General features: G+C 53.0%; 8 protein-coding genes across 8 annotated transcripts; 4 read left to right on the top strand and 4 right to left on the bottom strand.

Annotated features, from left to right (window-relative positions):
- The first annotated feature begins 500 nt into the window (after positions 1 to 500).
- C7974DRAFT_391174 (major facilitator superfamily domain-containing protein) lies at positions 501 to 2,519 on the top strand. Its single transcript, XM_046141554.1, has one exon. It carries the CDS (start codon positions 672 to 674, stop codon positions 2,214 to 2,216), a length of 1,545 nt encoding a protein of 514 aa, XP_045999475.1. The 5' UTR covers positions 501 to 671; the 3' UTR covers positions 2,217 to 2,519.
- A 634-nt stretch (positions 2,520 to 3,153) lies between these two features.
- C7974DRAFT_157435 (uncharacterized protein) lies at positions 3,154 to 3,784 on the top strand. Its single transcript, XM_046135895.1, has 2 exons — positions 3,154 to 3,516; positions 3,564 to 3,784. Exons 1-2 carry the CDS (start codon positions 3,353 to 3,355, stop codon positions 3,658 to 3,660), a joined length of 261 nt encoding a protein of 86 aa, XP_045999476.1. The 5' UTR covers positions 3,154 to 3,352; the 3' UTR covers positions 3,661 to 3,784.
- A 2,043-nt stretch (positions 3,785 to 5,827) lies between these two features.
- Positions 5,828 to 6,691, bottom strand: C7974DRAFT_157439 (uncharacterized protein). Its single transcript, XM_046135896.1, has one exon. It carries the CDS (start codon positions 6,527 to 6,529, stop codon positions 5,903 to 5,905), a length of 627 nt encoding a protein of 208 aa, XP_045999477.1. The 5' UTR covers positions 6,530 to 6,691; the 3' UTR covers positions 5,828 to 5,902.
- Positions 6,692 to 7,099: 408 nt separating this feature from the next.
- On the top strand, positions 7,100 to 8,693 carry C7974DRAFT_391176 (uncharacterized protein). Its single transcript, XM_046141555.1, has one exon. It carries the CDS (start codon positions 7,494 to 7,496, stop codon positions 8,538 to 8,540), a length of 1,047 nt encoding a protein of 348 aa, XP_045999478.1. The 5' UTR covers positions 7,100 to 7,493; the 3' UTR covers positions 8,541 to 8,693.
- A 167-nt stretch (positions 8,694 to 8,860) lies between these two features.
- Positions 8,861 to 9,701, bottom strand: C7974DRAFT_470996 (uncharacterized protein; the record flags this gene model as incomplete). Its single annotated transcript, XM_046146483.1, has 2 exons — positions 8,861 to 9,503; positions 9,562 to 9,701. 2 exons carry the CDS (start codon positions 9,699 to 9,701, stop codon positions 8,861 to 8,863), a joined length of 783 nt encoding a protein of 260 aa, XP_045999479.1.
- Positions 9,702 to 11,601: 1,900 nt separating this feature from the next.
- Positions 11,602 to 12,853, bottom strand: C7974DRAFT_157487 (uncharacterized protein). Its single transcript, XM_046135897.1, has 2 exons — positions 12,471 to 12,853; positions 11,602 to 12,415 (listed from the first exon to the last, which is right to left on the bottom strand). Exons 1-2 carry the CDS (start codon positions 12,746 to 12,748, stop codon positions 11,785 to 11,787), a joined length of 909 nt encoding a protein of 302 aa, XP_045999480.1. The 5' UTR covers positions 12,749 to 12,853; the 3' UTR covers positions 11,602 to 11,784.
- Positions 12,854 to 14,156: 1,303 nt separating this feature from the next.
- On the top strand, positions 14,157 to 15,294 carry C7974DRAFT_307043 (cell division control protein 16; the record flags this gene model as incomplete). The annotated part of the gene is made up of 3 exons (XM_046138110.1): positions 14,157 to 14,276; positions 14,371 to 15,119; positions 15,171 to 15,294. 3 exons carry the CDS (start codon positions 14,157 to 14,159, stop codon positions 15,292 to 15,294), a joined length of 993 nt encoding a protein of 330 aa, XP_045999481.1.
- Positions 15,295 to 15,471: 177 nt separating this feature from the next.
- Positions 15,472 to 18,838, bottom strand: C7974DRAFT_470999 (nucleolar protein 14; the record flags this gene model as incomplete). Its single annotated transcript, XM_046146484.1, has 3 exons — positions 15,472 to 17,995; positions 18,264 to 18,394; positions 18,503 to 18,838. 3 exons carry the CDS (start codon positions 18,836 to 18,838, stop codon positions 15,472 to 15,474), a joined length of 2,991 nt encoding a protein of 996 aa, XP_045999482.1.
- Between the last annotated feature and the right edge of the window lie 3 nt (positions 18,839 to 18,841).

An 18,841-nucleotide genomic window follows, 5' to 3' on the forward strand; every position in this document is an offset into this window, starting at 1 on the left:
GGCATCGATTCTTTGGCGGATCTAAAACAGCGGTCGCTTTGACGCCACCAAGTGCGATGCACGGAGTTGAAAGCTGCTGTGTCGTGTACGTGAGCAAAGTGATGTGACGTTTTGAAATGAGCCGGCCTGACGTTAAAGGTGATGGTGATAGCTTGTGCGAATCCCGGCACTGGGCAACCGAAATACATGACATGGTTGTCTTCCCCCATAGAATGCGTCTTCCAAGCAACAGAGTTTTTGGAGCAGAAGAAGAAGTCCCTCCAGTCGATAAAGCCTCGGACGTGTTTGTGCGAAGCTGTGGAGAGAATGACGTCATGTCTCTGCAGTGTTGAGGAACGCGAAAAGCACACGACCATCGACATCTCTCGGCTTGAGCTTGCTGCTAAGCTTAGTGATGAACGCCACAGCAACTTTCGTTGCAGGACGGATGACTCAGAAGCATCTTGTGGCTGGGTGTTAATCCCGAGAGCTCGCACGCGGATTTACCGCTGCCCATATGCAGCTTAGGCGACAGGTGCGATCAGCCTCTCAAGCTCGACTCATCGCTGCTTCTTTCTTGACCTCTTTCCTCACCTTCCAGATCTGATACTAAGAACGTTACTGTTTGTACAAGCAGAAGCGCTTCTCCATTGTTCGCTGGTAGGCCGTTTCAAGTGTTGACGAACCCCGCCATGGCTATACCGATCCTATCGAGCATTGCAGGCTTCCTCGGCATCACCTCGCTTCGAGCAACCGGACGAGATGCCTATATCATCATCACACTGCGCTCTCTACGCATGTTCACGTCTGGAATCCCATCGTTGATTCTCGCATTGTTCTTTGCTTCGCTCAAGTTCCCGGACTCGAGGATCGGGGTTTTCATGACTTTGACTTTGCTTGGCGATGTACTTCTGTCACTATTGCTCACTCTTGTCGCGGATAAATTAGGTCGAAGGCGAATACTATTTGGTGGTAGCATTATGATGGCATTCTCGGGAGTTGTTTTTGCTTTGTCTGAGAATTTCTGGACTTTGTTGATCGCGGCTGTCTTTGGTATCATAAGCGTAACTGGTGCCGACTGCGGTCCCTTTCGAGCAGTCGAAGAGAGCATCTTGAGTGGCCTCACAGATGAGAAAACACGAAGCGACGTGCTGGCTTGGTACGTTACGTTCACCACCATGGCAGGAGCTGTAGGCGCGGAAGTTGCAGGAAGGGTTGTACACGCATTGGAGAAAAGACATGATGTGGTCAAGGCTTATCATGCATTGTTCTGGGCATACGCAGCTTTCGGGGTCGTTGGAAGCGTTCTGTGTCTGGGACTCAGTGAGCGTTGTGAGGCCGCCGGCGAGAGACATGCAGAGTTACAAAAACGTAGACGCAACGATGGAGAAGAAGAGGAAGTCCTATTGGAAGCTATGGCACCAAGTTCCGCTGACGGTTCAGATCACGAGGAAATACGCCCAGCGAGACACGCAGATATCAGGGTTTCGCCCAAGAAAAAGCAGAGCTATTTCAGTCAGATCTCGAAGACAACTCGCTCCATCATGTACAAACTCTGGATACTCCTGGCTATTGACTCTCTTGCGGATGGTATGACACCGTACTCCCTTATAAACTACTATGTGGAACAGAAGTTCCACGTCTCGAAGGCGACACTAGGCGACATTACCTCCGCTTCGCAGTTTCTTTGCGCTGTCAGTGCAGTGTTCGCTGGACCGCTAGCCAAGAAGATTGGGCTCATTAACACTATGGTGTTTACACATCTTCCATCATCGATCGCGAGCGCCTTCGTACCACTACCGAAGACCATTGGCCCAACAATCGGCATCCTTCTCTTTCGGGCCGCCCTCAACAGCATGGATCAGGCTCCACGCACAGCATTCATTGCAGCTGTTGTGAAACCCGAGGAGCGTACAGGCGCTATGGGTATCACAAGTATGGTCAGGACTCTGGCAATGAGTGTTGGGCCCTCGATTACTGGTCTCCTGTCAGGCAGCAACGCGTTCTGGGTTGCTTTCCTCGCGACTGGTACTTGCAGGATCACATATGACATAGGCCTGTGGGTACTCTTCTCTACTGTTAAGCTGGACAATAAACCTGTTGCAAGAGAAGACGACCTGAACAGCGTGGATGACGAAGCGTGGAATGGCTTATTGAGCGATAGCGATGATGACAGCGATCTCAGTAGCGATGGCAGGAAGAGCAAAGATCTCGAACGAGCCCAGAACCGAGCATGAACTATGGGCCAATGTATACTACGTAAAAGCTAGGACTCATGAGTAATTCCGCACATCAATTAGACTTCATTGAAGCATTTCAAGACATAGGAGCTGGACTCTTTTCTCGTCAGTATAGCTGATAATCTGTTCATGGTGTTTATTCTGATTCATGCTACAAATACGAGCAAGCCAGCGGTTTGAGGCTCTTTACCAAGAGAAAAAATATTCCTTCACTTGCTAGATGCAGGGTCTAATCCTCATTATTATTTAGTCTGATCGTTCTGGCAAGGGTCCATTGTCCTGGCATGGACATACCGTCTAGTGGAAATGAACGCATTTTGACATGTCGACGACCAAACTAGTATACACAAGCTAGCAGTTTGAGGAGCAAACTGGTGACGTACAAGGCTTTAGTAGTTCCTGGAAGCCATCGAAGTACATGCTGTATTGAAATCGTTAGGCTATACTTAGTCTACTCCGTGCAGGGGAGCAAGTTTGTCCACTACAATCATTCTGCCTAGTAACCTTCAATCGTCTAACACAAACTGCAAAGCTTTGACACGCAATTTCGGTAGCAAGTATAACCTTTGTCACATTATGCAAGCCCCTTCACATTATGATCAAGTAAAAAGAGTCTAGTAGCTCTGTCATTGGCTAGTATCTACACTACTTGCATATGAAGTATCAAAACAGGCGGTAACAGGGCCTTCCTGCCGCATCTCGATTCTATGGATAGGTTAGTCTGCGCAAGTCCGCAAGCACTGATACCACAAGCTTTGTCCGTTCCAAATCAACGCTTGACAAGGGGCATGCAGCACATATAACGCAGGTACACCTTCAGGTCACAGTCCATTCTTAACAACGAAATACCTCCACTGGACTTCACACAAGAACGAGTTGTGGTGAAAGCATTGATCCTTCTTGCCTGATACTGCGTTTTGCTAAGCGACTGATCGGACGTGCCTGTAGCTATACCAAATTGTGTAAGGAGCTAGTACTAAACATGGTAGGTACATACCGGTACTCGGTGCTACGGTCGGTACAATCTTATCGACGCTTCCTAGCGTCCTCGTCTACACCACCCGTCCATCACCCATCCATCACCCATCCGTCACAGACTCTATCGCAAATTCTATCAGGAGATACACTTCAGAATGTCGAACAACAGCAATTCCAACTCGACGCCAAGCGGCTCATCGAACGAGAGCAGTTCCTACACAGTGACTAGCTCCGGCACGAACGAAGCTGGAAACCACTACTGCCACCGCGATCCTGGTCCAAGTGCTGCGAATCAGAACTCTTACCATTACTCTAACACGTGAGAGACATAGTCTATTATCAGAGCGACTACTGATAGTACTACAGGGACGGCTCGTACTACTACTCCAACTCCAATGGCTCAACTTACTACAATGACGGCAACGGCGGCGCTACATACACAGCGCCTGGAGCCGGGAAGTAGGTGTGCATTGCGGGGTTTCGTTTGCGGCTCCTACTAGGATACGGCCAAATCCGGTATTAGCGATGCTTTCTTGTTGCTAGGGGTATCTTGGTCGTTCGTCTATGTGACTATATCAATTGTGTTCTCGCAGTCATAGTCAACACAGTTCTCGCGTCTTGACCGAGAGCTCGCTCAATTGGAACAGATTACAATACAATACGCATGATGAACAGTTAACTTGATTAGTTCTCGCGCCTTCTGAAGATACCTACCCAGCATCATGTATCTTCCATGGGTGCCTTTGTAAATAGCGGACCTTGTCACGTGCAGTCTCTATGTAAGACTGCACATAAACCTGTTTGAATGACCTTACTAGTGTATTAAAACCAGACGTACTTATACTTGAGCAGATCATAGATTCGTGACACGGGCCCACGGCTATGTACTGACGTTGTCGAAGCAGACTCTTCGTCCCAACCATGAAGAATAAGCACACTGTATGTCACGGAACAGTCAAACGAGAACTCAAATCCTTTCTTAGGATTGATGGACACCGGGGTGTCAGAAGGTCTCCGGACTTCCTGACTTCTTCCGACATCCCGGTTGACCTGCGCGGATTGGTGGAAACATGCGATGACAAGCTTGGGCCGCTACACATCTGCGGCCAGTCTGAATACTTACCATAGGTCGCTTCTCTTCCAAAAGGCTGCCTGATATGTGTGGCAGGATGTTGAGCAATGGCTCAAATTGGGTTAGGTCCATGTCGAGAGTGTCCAGGCTTGGACTTGATGGTCGACAAAATCTATACCTTGGAATCCCGTCCCACAGGTGACCTCTAACAACACCCTTCTTCTAGCGCCGCATCGACTCTTAAGTCCGTGGCCGCGGATACATATCGTGTGGTTCTGGGCTGAAAGTCGGTTGTTCGGACTTCATGTGTACGCACGTAGCGCAAGAACCAGAGGGAAGCACAAGGACTTGTGTGGTCGGGAAGAAGTGCGAGGCGTGCACCACTAGGTGTGGAGAGAAGTTGATGATTGGAAAAGCATTATTGCTCGGCAGTCGAACAAACGAGTCAGAGCATGTGCCATCTTACAACAGACTTGACGCCAAATTTAGGCTGACGGATGCATTCCAGTGCGCCCTCTCGGGTTGCGTTGTCCGCTCACTTATCCGGATACGGGAAACCTTGTTCTCTTTTCTACGGGTAATTATCCTTCAGCAGTGCGTGAGGCTTGAGCTGTTAATCTTTCTTGATCGCCGCCTGTAATGCAACCGTGACATTTTCTTCCAGACTCTTGACATCCTCGGTATCGAGTTTGGAGTGAGGTTGGACTAGAATCCTCCATTAAATCTTGGCACCCCACGCTTACTCCATGTTTGGAAAGTGTTCGTACGATGTTGTCCCACGCATACATTTCGGTTCACACCGTTGAGGCTCCATATGCTTCCAGATCCGGACAAAGTGCGAAGGATCGTGGCAAAGTCATCCCGCCCAAGGCTGCATGTGAGCTTCTCACGACCCCCACGTCAGACAGCAAATGCATGACTTCTCAACAGACGAACATGACCCCAATAATCAGGCTTATAACACCGGACTTCCCGCGTGTAGTGTTGTCAAGCAGCTCAGTGGGTTGAAAAGGTGACTAATCATACTATCTTGGCGATTCTGTGCGAACTTGTAGCATGGTTTCCACGAATCGCGACAGTGATAGTCGCGATTGGAAGTTTGGTGTTATGCCATGGGGTCTTCATAGCTGAACGCAGATGCCGTCCGGGGTACACTCATCGAACATGCTTTGCAGCAATCGAGTAGAAAGCTACGTGATCTGAGCTGGCCTTTGGAAGATGTTGTGCGGCTATATTATGCCATGGTGTTGACTGAGTTCTGAAACTGCCATAGATACATCATCCAGGTAAATGTGTTAGTAGAGCTGGTGCAGCTATGTCCCTTGAAGATATTCATTCGCCAAGACATGTGGATGTAGCAAATGAATGGATGGGCCGACTCTCAACCTCGAAGGTGCTGTGGCGTCGACCAATTTTACCGTCAGTACAGCCTCTGACCACACGCTCATGCATGTCAGAGGCAGCTGCAGGCGGTGATGGATAGCTTGTACAGATTGAGGGTGAAAGCGGGGAAGCTTTCCTCGGGACGCCAATTTGTGGGGTAAGACAGGATTGGCGTGCATAAAGATGCAGGCCTTTTACTGGGTACCATCGTGAAGTTGTGCACATGGGCGCCCAAGAATCATGTTCGATCTCATTCGATGGATCGTCCGAGGATGTTCGATCTCTTATGACTTAAGCGATGGTCGTTTGCGTCTCTGATTATCGGGTTGGACGCCTTGGCAACTTGACACGGTAATGTGGAGCAGCGGCATGACTTGTAAAATATCGGCATTTGAAGAGTACGAAACAAGAATTTCTTCTCAAGCATCGGGATCTCGAGGACCCACAGCGGAGAGCATGTTGCTGGTTCCCTTCTTGGACCTCGGCTACTGGCGTGGGGGAACATGAGCCAGGTCCACTGAGGATCAGGCACAGCTCGCGAGGCTGTTCTGTCGGGCCTGACTTGTCCGACCTGAATCCTGGTAAGAAACGCGATGTGACTCCAGGACCTCGGGTCACACCTGGTGCCGTTGCTGCCGTGTGTCTTGCTGTATCGAGCGGAAGTACCTAGGTACCCTCTACTCCCTGCATTATGCGTGGAGGAGTCTCCTCTCGTATTCTGTTGCCAGCTGGCAAAGAGCGCCATCTGAAAGTCATGCGGACTCTGTCTGCGCCTCCGCCTGACAATGCTTGAGCTTAGGTCCGCGTGGCTATGCGCTTGAGTGGAGTCGGAAAATGAAGTCCATGTTGCAGAGACATGAGGTCGAGAGATGCTCATGGGCTAGAGCGGAGCATGGACCAGAAAAACGCCACTTGAAGTAACAACGTGGGGGCGTTGTGAAAGCTTCGTCAAGTTGGCAAAGCCTGTCTTGACGAGGCGCGCATGTCAGTTACGCAGGGATGTGATCATCAGTGGGTTGCTCATTTCACCCAAGTAATGATGATGTTGTTCAGGTCTTGTGATCATCTTCCCTAGCAGGCTTTGCCACGTTTCAACAACCTCTCTATTCACCCCGCATCTGCTCCTCCGCAGTCATGAACAAAGCTGGCTATGGACCCTCAGTGAACACGGAATTTGCGGGGCCCACGGGTGCGGAATCAGATGATACGAGGAGGCGAAGACTGGTTGCTACCATTCCCCACCCCCACACTAAGATCCCCCGAACGGTCTCCACCAACGCCGTTTTGAGCCCGCCAGCATTTCGGATCGCGCGAGCAGTGGCAAGCATTGACCTATGGCCGTCTAGTATGCGTCCCAAAGATCGTCGCATGGCGCCCACCCTTGCTGTCGACCATCAGCCAAGATTTGACCCTGTATGGCTTGTCGACTGTGCAGACCGTGCGGCAAGCAATATCAGGCACCTGCTCCATTGGCGCAAACAGCCGTGCCTGACATTGGCTACTGCAGACACCGCCTCTTTGACCTGTCTGTGAAACCCTGACGGCTCTTGCGAGCGCCTCCTTTGCCTGTTCATCCCGAGCTACTACCTACCAGCCGTCAGCTGGACCCCCACACTCAGCCTGGCTCGTGAGCGGGAGCGTTACTCCATCCCCCGTTCGCACTATTTAAGTACCTCTACTATCCTAGGTAGGTGATCCAACCATTACCGTTGACGTATTTGTTCCGTTCGTCGCTCTGCTTCCCGAATTACTCTTTGTCAAAAAGTCTCCGCTTTGATCTGCAACCGATTGTTTCTATATAAGCACGTAAAAGTCTTAACTCAACAATATTTTTGGTTACCATGTCACCACTCCTTGACGCACCTTCCACCCCAGATAGCTACTCCTACTCCGACGAGCCTTACCAGCCCGTTCAATCAGCGTACACAATGAGCAACAACTCCAGCAACCGACCCCTTGTACCGGGGATATACGTTCCGACTGTAGCATTCTTCGACCCAGCAACAGATGACGTAGATGTCGAAACCATTGCCAGCCACGCAGTCCGTCTCGCAAAAGCTGGTGTTGCCGGTATCACAACACAAGGCTCCAATGGCGAGGCCGTCCATCTATCCCACAAGGAGCGTAATCTCATCACCAGCACAACCCGCCAAGCCCTCGATGCTGCTGGATTCGAGAACATGCCTGTGATTGTCGGCTGTGGTGTCCAATCAACACGGGAGTGCATTGAGCTCTGCGAAGAAGCAGCCTCCGCTGGCGGAGACTACGCGCTGGTTCTTCCTCCCGCGTACTACCAGGGCCTGTTTTCCAAAGATACAATCAAGGAATTCTTCAAGGATGTTGCCACGGCTTCTCCAATCCCGATCTTGATCTACAACTACCCCGGTGCTGTTTCGGGCCTGGATCTCAACTCGGATGTCATCATTGAGCTAGCACAGCACCCCAATATTGTGGGCTGCAAGCTGACTTGTGGCAACACCGGAAAGCTCAACCGAGTTGCCGCAGCCACAAACGCAGCCACAGTCTCCAGCCCTGGATCAGGCTTCATGTGCATGGGCGGCTCCGTCGACTTTACCCTGCAGACGCTTGTTGGTGGAGGATCCGGCATCATCGGCGGCACGGCAAACATTGCGCCAAAGACCTGCGTCAAACTGGTCGAGCTTTTCAAATCTGGCAAGCTCGCGGAAGCTCAAAAGGTGCAGGCCATTGTTGCCCGTGGCGATTGGGCGGCAATTCAGGGCGGCATTATCGGCACCAAGGCTGGCCTTGTTGCGCACTTTGGGTATGGAGGATATGCTCGCAAGCCGCTTCCCAGACCATCGAAAGAGGAGACGAACAAGTGGCGAGAAGCGTTTGATGAGCTTGTCAAGACCGAGAACTCTTTGTGAGATCACTCGCGTGTTTTGGACCGCATTTCGACTTGGTGTAGCTATATTCGAGCGTCATGCATTCATGTCAGATTGCTTTTGCATAGCAACGGTGGGCGGTCTTTTGTAGCACTTCAGCGTCTCATACATTTTCAATTAAGATTATTGTTCCTATCTTTCTCCTTCAGTGAAAGTGTTTTAGTCTGGCCCAAATGGCATGACCGGGCTATTTGACGAACAAGATCTGTACCAATGTTCTGGTGGTACATTCTGACCTGAACAACGCCGATGTGGGCACAGGCCTACGCTTCCGTCATCCGAACCTTCACCATGAGACCTGATCAGTCTTCGAACAGTATCTTGACACCAGCCTCCGTCAGCGACGCGAGTTGCTTGGCTACGTTATCCTGCCACTCCTCTTGATTCCAGAGCCGCATTTGTTTTTCATCCAAGTGATGGGTGATGAAGAAGAGTTGTACGTACTTCAAAGCGAAGGAGTCGATGCGAAGAGTGCGAAGGTTTGGTAACACCTTCAACATATTGTTCCCGAAAAGTTTCCTGCCACGATCCATCATCCAGTGCAGTGCTCGACGATCTGGCTGCAAGGTCTGAATTGATCTCCTCTGAACAGGCATCAACTGGGACATCGGACGTTTGTTGCTAAACATAGAGAAATCCCAGACAAAGATATTCTCTCTATACGAGGTCAACACAGTCTCAGAGTAGATCTGGCGACACACTTCGGGCAAGTGAAAAGCCGAGGACATGCGAGTGAAATTTTGGGTATGGTTGCAGAAACCTTGAAGAGTTTTGGCAGTCTTGATCAGGTCTTCATCCTTTTGGCAATATACGGCTCCACCTTTGCCAGTACGAGACAGTCTGCTGCGTAAGACCACCAGTTGTCCACCACATGCGAAACTCCAGATTTGGATTCGAATCTCGGCGGGGAGGCGTAGAAGAGGTGAGTCGGCGTTCTTCTTGACGCTTCGAGAAGGATCAGCATGAGAGACGATACACGTGACAATGTCCGAGCCTGTCTCACATGGCAATAAGATGAGAAGGCGTTTTCTCTAGGTTGAGAAGCCCGTTTTCGTAGCGCTTTATGCGACTGCTAGCTTCGGACTGTTGGACTGGACGCGCTGATGACTTCGACTCTTTCACTTCCGCTGCGTTGGGCTCCATTGCTAGGCGCACTCAAGCAATGTTGTTGCGTTGCGTGGTGTTATGTGTGTGTGAGGTTTTGCGGTGGCGAGCCGTGTGGTGAGTGGAAGAAGCAGGTTTGCAAGGGTAAGGTAAGGTGCACGGGCCCATATGCGAAAGCAACAAGTGAAAGGAAGGTGAGGGACTCAACGCTAAACACCTGTGACAACTTCGTAGTCATAGCAACGCTCATTACATCTAGACATGAGAGGAAATCGACAAAGGTCCGCTCGCAGCAAGATCAGGAACACGTACGTTGAACAAATCTGGAATGCTACCTGGGTACGATATCATATGCATCCAGACAGAAACAGCCTCTCAATAGAAACGATGTCTCTGGAAACGGCTCGGTATTTGCAATGTTTATTCTTTAACTGAAAAAATGGTGCGATAGACGAGAAACCCGTCGATCAAGGTGGAAAACACCAAGCCCAAGCGCCCAGAAGAAAGACCGAAGGTAAAAGAGTGGTGAGAGTGGCTAGATGGAAAGGCTGTCTCGTCACGATGTGTGGAGGCGTGCAACGAGCGGCATGTTACTTTTCAAGAATCGCTATGGAAGTAGTTGTTGATTGTCTGAAGCTACATAATCGACAAATTGTCCTGCCAAATGGCTCAAAAAGCAGCAAAGATACGCCAATTATATAATGGTATACGCCAGCCATGTACCAAAAACTCCGCAGCGAATCAAATCCCTCGACGTATACCTCAGAGGCAGTCCGGTGGGAGAGTCTGCGGGCTGATTCCAAACTCTGAATGCTCAGGTTTGCCATTTTGGTTCTGCTCTGAAGATTTCCGTCGCGATCAATGGCGACTTAGCTGACGGTAATGTGCTTACGTGGTAGCGATGCCCTCAATCAGAATGTTCACCTTGTCGCCACACAACCATCTTAGGGACGCCACAATCGGAGATTGACACTCTTTTAGAGTGTGATCGTGACGAGCCGTCGAATCACGTTTGCAAAGCGAGTGCAAACGTCTCAATGTGTGTCTTGTCAATGATATGGAGCTGAGGTTAGGCAATGGAAGAATTCCATCGTAGAAACGCATACTCCCGCATCTACGCAAGAAGGTGTATTCGAGCTGAATACTCTTGATGGCCTTTCTCTGACCCGATTTCAGGCTTTCGAGTGAACATCTTGATGTCATACCCTGATACGTGATCAGAAAAGTGTTTTGTTGATATGCTGTCAGAGCTGTCTCGGCATAGATCTGGCGACAGACTTCTGGGAGATGGAAAGCTGCAGGAAGTTTGGTGACCCGCTGCGTGTGTATATACGGCCAGGGACACTTCTTGAGACGTAGCGATAAATACGTCTTGAGATCCACTGCACCGCCTTTCGGGTAGCCTTTGTGGGTAAGAACCACAATGTTACCGCCCATTGCAAGGATCCAGATTTGGTTTCTTAATTCGGGTGGCAGGCGGAGTAGAGGCGACTTCTTGGCGTTGCGTCGAACACTTCTCTGGAGTGAGCAATCGATATAACAACCTTGATAACAGAACATACGTTTTCACCAGATGCGCAGGTGTCCTCTCAACATTCACGAGGCCGTTCCTATACTTCTTGACGAGATACGGGGCAGCACGCACGTGAGCGCTGGCCGTGCCTTTAGTCTTCTCTGACGTGGACTTGGAGACCCTTGCAGCCTCCACTGCTGGCTTGCGGTCTGCGATCGCTGGCTCCGATGTGCGAGGCGCCATGGTGACGGCGAGTCCTTGATCGTCGGTGTTGGCGAGGTAGCTCCAAGTGTGATGGATTGGAGGAGATTGAGAGTTTGGGTTTGGAGGAGCGGTGGGGCCGGCTGGGACTAGTTATAGCTGAAATAGCCGAGTGAAGTGAAGGGCTGCCAAGTAGAAGCCGCACGAGTGAAGTGAGAGGTGATAGTGAGTGAAAAGAGTCATTAATGTTTACGAACCGATATTCAGAGGAAATTAACCCAAATGACTGTGCCATCAAGTGGCTGTTGACGAAGAAAAAGAATAGCACGTGAGGCCATGCCTATCAGAGCAATGAAGTCCGCAGCCAATCCGCATTTTTTTATCGCTCTCCAAGACGTCGGGATGTAGTTAACATGCCGCGTAGCCATGCTCACGGGGGTCCATGCTAGGGAACTCGAAGACGAGCTCGGCGTTGGGATTCGCTTCCTTTATGTAATCGGTGAATTTGCCCACAAACTCTTCGACACGGTGAGCACGCTCTTCCGCGTTCAGCCCAAATCCAGTGAGAAAGTCGTCTTTGAGCGAGATATCGATTGCAAGGACGATCCTCTTGACCTTTGGGAAGACCTCGAGAGGGAACGTCTCTGGCATAGAGGAATCGTCGCTGTTCTCGTACCACCGGCCAAGCACGCATCCAGCTCGATAGGCCTCGATATGCACCTCTCTGATCGAGTCCTGATTGATCGGGAGGAGTTGGCGGACCCATTCGAACGCCTCCCATCTTTGGAACCGAAATGCATTATGTGAGAAGGGAATGAGTGCTGTCTCCATGTAGATCTGTCGGCAGACTTGCAGTAGGGCATTGGTGTTCGGCTTGAAAGTCCTTGAGTGGACGAATGTCTTCTCCTCCACGTACCGGCCTTTGTAAGTTTCGACGAAGACGACATCAAAGATGTTGCCGCCAAGTGTGTACTCCCAGATTCGGTTCCTGAGTTCTGCCGGCAGGCGAAGCAGTGGCGCCTCAGAATTCATCTTAACGCTGAACACTGTCAATGTCTTTTGCTCAGGTCAAGACTGTGGGTGTCTAGACTGACATCTCGAGATGCTCTCCGCATTTGCTGGTAACGTCAAGCAGACCATTCTTGAGGCGACGGGCAGGGTTGGGCTGCGATCTTGCTTTCATGACCCGGGACCAAGCTGCAATTACGAAGGCCCGTTTGTTTCGAGTAGTAGGGCGTAAGGAAATCCTCTTTGGCGCCATCGTAGGTGGCCTGGTTGTTTGCAGGCGATGTTGAAGAGACTGAAACTGATCTTGGTCGAAGAGAATATATGTGTATCGTGGCACCCTCTGACAAGTGAGTTTGAGACGCATGCCGCCTTCTCTCACCCTCAGATGACTGTTGGCGCTCACACGGCAACTCTTTCAAAGCGTACTTGCAACTGCGGATCATGTTTCTTCCACCTCAGCCTCAATCTGCCCTCCTGCTCCATCCAATCTGTATCCTCCAACTCACTCCCCGCGCACACCCACTTCTCACAGTCTCTCACCACCCCCGTATGCCTGACTTCAACATCCACCCTCCTCAAACCCCCGAACATCTCCACAGAAAACACATCCCCCAATTTCCTCGGCGCAAACCCTCGGCTCTCGACCATATGTCTCGCCTTCCATGTGACAAGCTTGACCTGCGCAATCGCTGCGCGTTGGGCAGGCTTGAATCTGGCAAGCCAGGGCTTGAATGCATCTTCAGACCGGAACTGGAAGGTATTGAGTGTGAATGGGAGAGACCAAGTTTCCGCATGGATTTGGCGGCAGGTGCGGAGAAGGGCGAGACTATGTCGCTGGGCGGTGGTGTTTCGAACTGTGACGCCCCATGGTATGCGTACTTCGCTGTTTATCTCGAAGGTGGTGTCGCCTAGTACGAGGGCCCATATTATATTGCGAAGTTCTGCTGGGAGGGAAAGCAGGAGCGGTCTTGGTGACATAGCCACATGTCCCGGATTTGAGATGGTCAAGGACATCTTCGAATTGGATTACAGCGAGCAGAAGCTGGCAAGGCTGAAATCTTTCCTAGACTGCGACTCTCCCGCATCTTGAGCATTCTTCGGGCGCTAACAGCGGGCCTGAGAGTAAATTTCTGTTGACGACTCCGTGCACGCTAAGTGAAGAAGCTGAGGGCGGGCTGAGCTGAGGTATGAAGAAAGGACCATATTTCGTACTGGCGTTGGACGACATGTGAGATCGTTTTCCGCCAATAAGCTTTTCAAATGCGTTCAGGAGCTTACAAGAACCTACCAACACTTCTTGTTTCAGCCTCAGCCAGCCTGTTGCGCAGCTCGCTGATGCAAGCCGTAAGGTTTGGCACGTGGCAGAACCGGTGTACATGCTGCAACTATGCGTCGACAGATGGGTGTTTGCTCAATCAGAGTTCTTATCAACATGGCCTAGACCATGGAAGCGGTGATAAATCTCGCCGCATGACGCTTCCGCTCTACTTCCTTTCTTCTTCTTCGCTTCGGCAGGCCGGCTGAGCTGCCAGCTACTGGACACTGACTCAAGAGATTTTCGAACACGCCCAGACCAATCGTGCCAGTCGCGCTCTCGAGACAAAAAGCCACGCCCGGAAAAGAGGCGCAGAACTAGGAATGGATGTTTGGTGTGGAGAGTCCGTGGTGTGAATCGACGGCGTGAAACAGGGTCTTGTCCACAACCTTCGAAACATCAACATCGGACAACTTCGCGTCACCCCAATGCTTCCACACCCAACAACACCGCCATTATGACGAATCTGGACGTGCTGCTACTGAAAGGCGCCAATGATGGCTTGACAGAGGAGAACCTGGCGGAACTGCGCTACACAATCCTGACCAAGGGCATACCCGCAAACAGCGAGGGCATGGTGCGCCTCCCTTCTCCACAACAACGGCCCTGACGACAACCACACACCCACACAGTCCTCACAACCGCAACACACCGCTAACCCCCGCCTCCAGTCCGAGCTCCGCATCTACGTCTGGCTCATCCTCCTCAACGCACCTCCCCTCCGCACCGATGTGTACCTCGACCTCGTGCGTCAAGGCGCCTCGCCCGCGCACGCCAAAATCCAAAACGACACCTTCCGCACCTTCCAGGGCGATCCGCTGTTCCGGCGGCGCGTGACGCAAAACAGCATCACGCGGGTGCTCAACGCGGTCGCATGGCGGCTCAACGACGCGCACGAGGCGCGCGTCAACGGCTGGCAGTCGCCGCCGACGCTGAGCGAGTTCGGCGGGTCCCCCAACACCAGCATCATCTCGCGCCACAGCTTCAGCACGGCCAACCCCAGCACCACCACCGACGCCGAGCAGATCGGCTACGTGCAGGGCATGAACGTGCTGTGCGGGCCGTTTCTGTACGCGGCCAAGGGCGAGGTCGAGGCGTTTACGGGCTTCGAGACGCTGATTACGCGCGAGTGTCCCGGCTATGTGCGCGGCAGCATGGACGGGGTGCACAGGGGGCTTGCGCTGGTGGACCGCGTGCTGGAGGTTGTGGACCCCAAGCTGCACGCGCACCTGATGGCGCACCGCATGGAGGCCAAGATCTACGCGTTTGCGTCGGTGCTAACCATGTGTGCGTGCACGCCGCCGCTGCCCGAGGTGCTGTTGCTGTGGGACTTTCTGTTTGCGTACGGCCCGCATCTGAATATCTTGTGTATTGTGGCGCAGCTGGTGCTGCTCCGGGGAGAGATTTTGAACAGTCCGAGGTCAGTTTAGATGTTGAGCTGCTTGGGTGTACTATGCTAATGTGCTATCAGCCCGAACCAGATCCTGAGGAACCTGCCTGGGCTGCAGGCGCGGAAGATTATCGACGTAGCTGTGAGCTTCTCGGGTCAGATTCCAGAAGATATGTACGCGGAGATTGTGTGCCATGCGAAGTAGGGCGGAGCAGGCAGTGAAGCATCACGGAGGACACGAGACAGCAGACACGATTTACGACAGCACGACCTTGCGATACCCACACGACTCAGAACACGACATTGAACAGCTGTAAAGTACGACGCAGAAGCCAGACACACGTCTGCTTCCGAAAAATGAGAATTCTATTTGCAATCCTTTCTAGTTGCCCTTCCTCTTCCTCTTCTCCCTCTCGTACTGGTTCTTCTCGTACCCCTCCTCGCCCTGGATCTCCGCAACCAGGCGCTTGTACTTGACCTCGTACGCAGCGTCCTTCTCCTTCTTCTCGCGCAGCTTCTCGCGCGCAATGAAGTTTGCGTCCTTGCGCAGCTCGCGCATGGCGCCCTTGCGCTCGCGCTTGTACTCCTTCTGCAGCTTGGCGGTGTCGGAGCGCTCGCGGTCCGCGTCGTAGTGCTTGGTCGGGTCGAAGGATTCCTCGAACTTGGGAATGCGGCTCGGAATTGGGAGTGGGCGGTGGTGGTGCAGTGTTTGCGGGCGGCGGGACAGCTTTGCGTTATTGAGGCGCGCAGTCAGGTTCTGCGTTGTGCGGGTCTGGTGCGCGGACTTGAGAGGACCGAGCAGTGGTGTGAAAATCTCAATGAAGGCGGGGGAGGCGCTCCAGAGATCGGCTGCTGTGAGGATATTGCGTGTGTGTGAGCTCAGCAGCGCTTTTGTGGCGTCAGGTGAGCGCAGGCAGAGCGATGTGTAGCGGATGAACTCGGGGATGTAGCGTTTCGCGAGCGTCTGGTACTGTAGGCACTGCGCACCGATGAAGGCGCCGGTCGCAATGTCGCTAGCGGAGGACGGCGTGGTGAGGCCCATCCAGCGTGCCATGAGGGTTATAGCGGGGGTGACGACTTGGTGGAAGTGGTCGGATGTTGGGTAGATGGTTCCAATGGCCGTCAGAAGCGCTAGGTCTCCTGGTGTTGGCTGGTTGGACAGCTGGAATGCTTTGAGGTGCTTGCGAAACTGCGTGGCGATCTGCACTGGGTATGAGCGCGAGATGGAGTGGATATGGCGGATGATGGACTCGATGACCGACAGCGGCGCTGCTGGTGTCTGGTTCGCCAGGTACGAGACGTGATCAATCAGTGCGCACGCAAAGTCGGCGAGCTTGTTCTTGTTGTCCTCTCTCAAGCCAGCATGGTACAGCGCTCGTATCCTCTGGATGACTGTGGAGGTGTCCTTGACATCGACCTTTTTGAAGACCTCGAGAAGCTCCTCGTGCGACCGTGGACACGGGTATGTGTACGCCAACTTTGAAGACGTCGTACTGGCGCCAATTGTGAGCACGCCTTTTACAGCCTTGGGTTGAGATTTTGGCTGCTCCACTACATCTTTCAGGAAGTCGGCATCGTCTTCCTCCATGGCCATTGTGTCGTCCACTTCAGCTTCGCTATCCGACTCCTCATCAGAGATGTCGGCTTCTGAGTCTGTAGCCACAAGATCGTCATCCAATATAAAGTCATCCTCGTCGTCCACGCCAACGGGTCTGGTTTGCCCGGGTGCTGGCGGTGCAGCAAGTCCGAACTCAGCAGCATCGTCATTGACATCAGACATCTCGTCGTCGTCATCATCGTCTTGCGGCTTCTTAGCAGGCTCCTCATCATCACTGACAGGCTCTCCCCTCATGCGCTTCTGGCGCCTGTCCTCGAGCTTCTTTAAGCGGTCAGCCTCCTCCTTGGCCTTCTCTTCGGCCGTCTTTGTCCGTTCGGTGGGCTTCGATCGCTCATCATTGAAGAGCTCGCGGACCCGGCGGTCGTACTCCTTATCTTTGCCTTCCTGCGACAATGTCGCGAGCAGCGCTGCTCGATCGGCGTTCATGCCGAAGTCGTTCTGCGCCACTTGCTTGATCTTTTCGGGTTCAGGCTTCTTGTTGATGTGGCCTCTCAACGCAGCAAGAACATCGTTCAGATCTTTGTCAAGCTCCTCCCTCAGCTCCTCGTCGTCTTCCTTCGCCTGCTGTCTCTCATACTTGTGCAGCTTGCTCTTAGCCATGACCTCCTTCATGACCTCAGCCTTACTCTTCTTCCTCTCCGGCTGATCCTCCCCTTCAGCCTCACCATCGCCTTCCTCATCGTCGTCTCTCCTCCTCTTCTTCTTCAGGAACCCATCCTCGCCATCACTATCACTACCGCTCACACTCGCAGCATCATAATCCTCGTCCCCAATCTCGTCATCAAACTTCAGCGTCTGCCCACCGTGCGTAAGCTCAATCTCGTCATCGCCATCCTCGAGATCAAACATATTCCCGCCGCGGTTGCGCAGCTGTTCGCGCTCGAACCGCGCCATCATCCGGTCGTCCATGCTCATCGTCGGATCGTTTTCACCAATTCGGCGATCCAGAATCCCACCCGTCTTGTTCTTGCGATTCATCTCCGGCAGCAGCGTCTTGCGGCGCGTCTCCTCGCCCGCGCTCTTGGTGACGCCGGGGCGTCCAAGCACCTTAGGTTTGGCATTTGTGGTCGCGTACTCGAATTTCTGCGGGCGGCTGAGGTGCTTGAATTCGAAGGGGTTGAAGGACTCGCGGATCGAGGCGAGCGCGGAGGCTTTCTGGGCGTGGTGCGAGGCGCTCTTGGACTGGGATTTCTTTTCCTTCTTGGATTTTTGCGGGCCCGTTATGCCCTGGTCGCGCAGCGACGCTTTGAGGCGCTTGAGTTGGGAGGGCGGCATTATGGCAAGCGCTCTGTGGGAGTTATTAAAGAGCGACGGGTGAGACCTGCGGCAATGCGAGGGTGAGAGGTGCTTGATGCTCCGCCATCTAGAAATTATTTTGGCGGTCTCACCGCCTTCTATTCGTGGACTAGCTCACAAGACCCCTGTTCCTTCCGCCGCGGCTGCATCATCGCTCTTGAACACCGCGAAGAGTATATGGCAGCACATCGTCCACGCCCGCCAGCTGCATAACATGGTCCCACGATCCTCGCCATAGCTCATCATGGCCCCCAACATACCTGACCGCTACCTGTGGCTCGGCCTTGGTACGCCCCCGTCCACCACCACCTCCACCCCAGCTAACCCTCCAGGCGCCCTCACCTTCCTCGCCATCCGCCACGTCGCTCACGGCCTCCGCACCGTCAAGCGCCTAACCACCGTGGACCGCCCCGCGCCCCAACCGCTCGGCATCCACCCCCCGACCTCGCAAGAAGACGCGATCAAAACCGCTTCGCTGCTCACCCTCGCGCAGTCGCACAACATCGAGATCCGCACCAGCGCCACCAAGCTGCTGTGCGAGCGCTTCTACGCCAACTCGGCCGCGCGCAAGCTGCTGCTGCGCGACCTGGGCAGCGCCGATACTCACGTCCAGCGCGCGGCGCAGCTGGCGTTCCGCTTGCTGCGTGACTATGGCGTGTTTCGCGCCCATGGGCTGAGCTATGGGTTTGGCGGCGTGGAGCCGCGCGGGCAGTGGGATGCGGGTGTGGAATGGACGGGGGGTACGCGGGCGCGCGAGTCGATCTGGGGGGGCGAGAGGGTTGCCGAGGAGGAGCGAGATGCGCGGCGGCGACGGAGGGAGGCTGTGGTTATTCATGAC

This window comes from Boeremia exigua (genome assembly GCF_020726555.1).
Source record: "Boeremia exigua strain MPI-SDFR-AT-0100 chromosome Unknown C7974scaffold_4, whole genome shotgun sequence".
Lineage (NCBI taxonomy): Eukaryota > Fungi > Ascomycota > Dothideomycetes > Pleosporales > Didymellaceae > Boeremia > Boeremia exigua.

Excerpts from the sequence above, each read along its gene's own strand:
- C7974DRAFT_391174 (XM_046141554.1), top strand. The coding sequence starts at position 672 with ATGGCTATACCGATCCTATCGAGCATTGCAGGCTTCCTCGGCATCACC.
- C7974DRAFT_157435 (XM_046135895.1), top strand. The coding sequence starts at position 3,353 with ATGTCGAACAACAGCAATTCCAACTCGACGCCAAGCGGCTCATCGAAC. Across the intron at positions 3,517-3,563 it reads TCTTACCATTACTCTAACAC|GGACGGCTCGTACTACTACT; the intron begins GTGAGAGACATA and ends ATAGTACTACAG.
- C7974DRAFT_157439 (XM_046135896.1), bottom strand. The coding sequence starts at position 6,529 with ATGAGCATCTCTCGACCTCATGTCTCTGCAACATGGACTTCATTTTCC.
- C7974DRAFT_391176 (XM_046141555.1), top strand. The coding sequence starts at position 7,494 with ATGTCACCACTCCTTGACGCACCTTCCACCCCAGATAGCTACTCCTAC.
- C7974DRAFT_157487 (XM_046135897.1), bottom strand. The coding sequence starts at position 12,748 with ATGCGTCTCAAACTCACTTGTCAGAGGGTGCCACGATACACATATATT. Across the intron at positions 12,416-12,470 it reads TGCGGAGAGCATCTCGAGAT|CGTTAAGATGAATTCTGAGG; the intron begins GTCAGTCTAGAC and ends GACAGTGTTCAG.